At 43.9% G+C, this 3,778-nt stretch overlaps 2 protein-coding genes across 2 annotated transcripts; both read left to right on the forward strand.

The window, feature by feature from the left end:
- Positions 1-427: 427 nt before the first annotated feature.
- On the forward strand, positions 428-904 carry LOC126721477 (uncharacterized). Its single transcript, XM_050424513.1, has one exon. It carries the CDS (start codon positions 428-430, stop codon positions 902-904), a length of 477 nt encoding a protein of 158 aa, XP_050280470.1.
- A 52-nt stretch (positions 905-956) lies between these two features.
- Positions 957-1,616, forward strand: LOC126721478 (uncharacterized). The gene has a single exon (XM_050424514.1). The coding sequence runs from the start codon at positions 957-959 to the stop codon at positions 1,614-1,616; it is 660 nt and encodes a 219-aa protein (XP_050280471.1).
- Positions 1,617-3,778: the final 2,162 nt, after the last annotated feature.

Genomic DNA, 3,778 nt, shown 5'->3' on the forward strand with positions numbered 1-3,778 from the left:
GGCGGTTGCAATGGCGGAGTTGACTCGCCAAAACCAAGAGTTAAGAATGGAGATCGATCAGAGAAGACAAAAATGTGAGGAACGTGAAGGAGGAGGACAAACACAGGGTCATGGTGATAAAGAAAATACTGAAATTGGAAGTCAGTTAAGAGGCACCACTTCACGGACAGTACCATACTTGAAAGAAGAGATGGACCAAATGAAGAAAGTCATGGAGGAAATGAAAGAGAACATGAGAAGGACGAATCCTATAGAAGATTTGGTCCATAGAACTGACTCTCCCTTTACGGCTTCCATCAACGGTCATCCTCTACCATTAAAGTTCAAGCTGCCTTCTCTGGATTCGTATGGTGGAACGCGTGACCCATTTGATCACATTACTACTTTCAAGACAACGATGCACCTTTAAGGGGTCCCTGATGAAATCATGTGTAGAGCCTTCCCTACCACCCTTAAAGGTCCAGCACGAGTCTGGTTTAGTAAAATACCCCCAAGTTCTGTAGGTTCTTTCGAAGAGTTAAGTAAGTTGTTTGTTAACAATTTCATTGGGGGACAGAGACACAAGCGTTCCTCATCCAGCCTGTTGACCATAGAGCAAGGGGAGAATGAGAGCATGCAGTTATTCATCACTCGCTTCAACAGAGAAGCCCTAAGTGTGGACGAGGTAGACAACAAGCTTCTATTGGCGGCCTTCTATAATGGGATTAATTCTGATCTATTTATTCACAAGCTATATAAGAAGGAGCCTCAAACCATGGCTGAGCTCGTCCATTCGACTCAGAACTTTATGAATGTAGAAGATGCGATCATAGCCAAAAAGAGGAAAAGAGTTAAAAGGATGGAAGCGCACCCAGCACGCCTCAGAACAAGACCCTCGTCCAAAGAAGGGACGGACGGAAGATAAGAAGGAACGAGATAATAAGAAGACGGGTACCTTGGGAAGAAGCCAGAACTACATGACCCTAAACGCTCCACTTGATCAGGTGCTCATGCAAATTAAAGATGACCCTTCTCTAAAATGGCCAGAGAAGATGAAAAGAGATCCCAATAAGCGCAATAAGAGTAAATATTGTCGCTTCCATAGGGACCATGGGCATGACACGGATGAATGTTATGACCTGAAGCAGCAAATTGAGAATCTTATTAGACAAGGAAAGCTGAGGCATTTCATTGCAAGGGATCATAAAGATGAGAAGTTGAAGGGAAAAATGGAGGAATCATCCCAGCCCCCACTAGGAGAGATAAGGATTATCATAGGAGGAAACTTAACGGGGCAATCTTCCAAGTCGAAGAAGACATATCTCAAAGTGGTGCAAAACGTCCAACTCTCTGGACGATCACCAAGGACGAGATCAATGGACAAGCCGGCCATTTCATTCACCGATGAAGATGCCGAGAGGATCCATCACTCGCATGACAATGCAATTGTCATTACTCTGCTTATTGCAGATTATACAACTAGGAGAGTGTTAGTTGACAATGCAAGCTCAACAGATATATTGTACTACCCTGCCTTCCAACAGATGAGGCTTGGACAGGATCAACTCCGTCCAGTGTGCTCACCATTGATAGGGTTCGGAGGAATAAAGGTGCAGCCCGTAGGCACCATTACATGACCAGTAGTGGTAGGGTCATACCCGCAGCAGATAACTAAGAAAGTCAATTTCCTCATGGTGGATTGTTCGTCCTCATACAATGCCATTATTGGAAGACCAACTCTGAACAGTTGGAAGGCGATAACATGTACCTACCATCTATCAGTCAAATTCCCTACAGAGTACGGGATAGGGCAAGCACAAAGAGATCAGTTGGCAGCTAGAGAATGCTATATAGCCATGATGGCTTTGGACGAGCAGGTGCAGACAATGAGTATTGAGGAAAGAAAGGCTGTTGTAGAGCCCACGGAAGTACTGGAAAATGTTCTTTTGCAAGAAGATGATCCCGAGAAATTCACCAAAATTGGAACAGGTATGAAGGAGAAGGCCAGAAAAGACCTCATCTAGTTCCTGAGAAAGAGTATCGATGTTTTTGCATGGAGTCATGACGACATGACGGGAATCGATCCAAGTGTAATCACTCATCGATTGAATGTGTACCCCTTTTCTAAGCCTGTTCGTCAGAAGAAGAGGGTGTTCGCTCCTGAGCGGGATAAGGTAATCAAGGAAGAGGTTCAGAAACTGACCACGGCACAGTTTATTAAGGAAGTCTATTAACCGGATTGGTTAGCCAATGTGGTGATGGTGAAGAAAGCAAATGGCAAGTGAAGAATGTGCGTAGATTTCACTGATTTGAACAAGGCTTGCCCCAAGGATAGTTATCCTTTGCCACACATTGATCAATTGGTGAACTCTACGGCTGGCCATCAGTTGTTGAGCTTCATGGACGCCTTTTCAGGATATAATCAGATAAAGATGGACGAAGTTGATCAGGAAAAGACCTCCTTCATTACCAGCCAATGTTTGTTTTGCTATAAGGTGATGCCCTTTGGTTTAAAAAACGTAGGGGCAACTTATCAAAGGTTGGTTAATCACATGTTCCGTCCACAGATAGGGCGGAATGTAGAAGTCTATGTCGACGACATGCTCGTGAAGAGCATAGACGTGGGAAGCCATTTGGACGATCTATAGGAAACCTTTGAAACACTTAGGCAATATAAGATGAAATTGAACCCAAGTAAGTGTGCATTCGGAGTATCGTCGGGAAAGTTTCTGGGGTTCATGGTTTCGCAAAGAGGAATCGAAGCGAATCCAGACAAGATCCAAGCCATATTGGACATGGAACCACCGAAGAATATCAAGGAAGTCCAATCCCTCACTGGGCGAGTTGCTGCTTTGAACAGGTTTGTTTCGAAAGCCACAGACAAATGTTTACCTTTCTTTAAAGTCCTCAGGAAGGCATTCGAATGGACGGACGAATGTCAAAAGGCCTTCCAAGACCTGAAGGACTATCTCACTACAGCTCCATTATTAAGTCCGTCCGTGCAAGGAAAGGAACTGTATCTGTACTTAGCGGTGTCTCCACATGCTGTAAATTCAGCTCTAATCAGGGAGGAAGGAAAAGTACAAAAACCCATGTACTACACTAGCCGAGCACTCAGAGGAGCAGAAGGAAGGTACCCACTAATAGAGAAGTTGGCTTTTGTACTAATAACAGCTTCTAGAAAGTTAAGACATTACTTCCAAGTTCATGTCATCAATGTCATGACAGACCATCCGCTCAAGAAGGCAATGAACAAGCTGGAAGCTGCAGGACGGCTGATTCAATGGGCAGTGGAACTTAGTGAATTCGATATTCGATACCAACCGAGAAATGCAATAAAGGCCCAAGCCCTAGCAGATTTCATTGCAGAGTTCACTCCAAGTTACGAGAATTTTGGTGAAAGAGAGTACAATAAAAAATGGGTCATCCATGTAGATGGATCGCCTACATTGCATGCTGGAGGTATAGGAGTTGTTTTACAGTCACCAGAAGGAGACAAATTAAAGTACAAGGCTCGTTTGCAATACCAAACCACTAATAATGAAGTGGAGTATGAAGCCCTTTTAAAGGGGTTGGAGTTGGCTAAGTCCGTAAAAGCAGACTCAATACTTGTCTTGGGAGACTCTCAATTGGTCATAGGCCAAGTAAATGGGATATGTGAAGCCAAGGAAGACAGAATGAAGAAATATTTAAAGAAGGTAGTGTGCCTTGTGAAGAAATTCAAAGAAGCTGATTTCATTCAAATCCCAAGGGAAGAGAATGTGGAAGCAGATACTCTGGCAAAGGAAGCCTCTACGAA

Source organism: Quercus robur, chromosome 4 (assembly GCF_932294415.1).
Source record: "Quercus robur chromosome 4, dhQueRobu3.1, whole genome shotgun sequence".
Classification (NCBI taxonomy): domain Eukaryota; kingdom Viridiplantae; phylum Streptophyta; class Magnoliopsida; order Fagales; family Fagaceae; genus Quercus; species Quercus robur.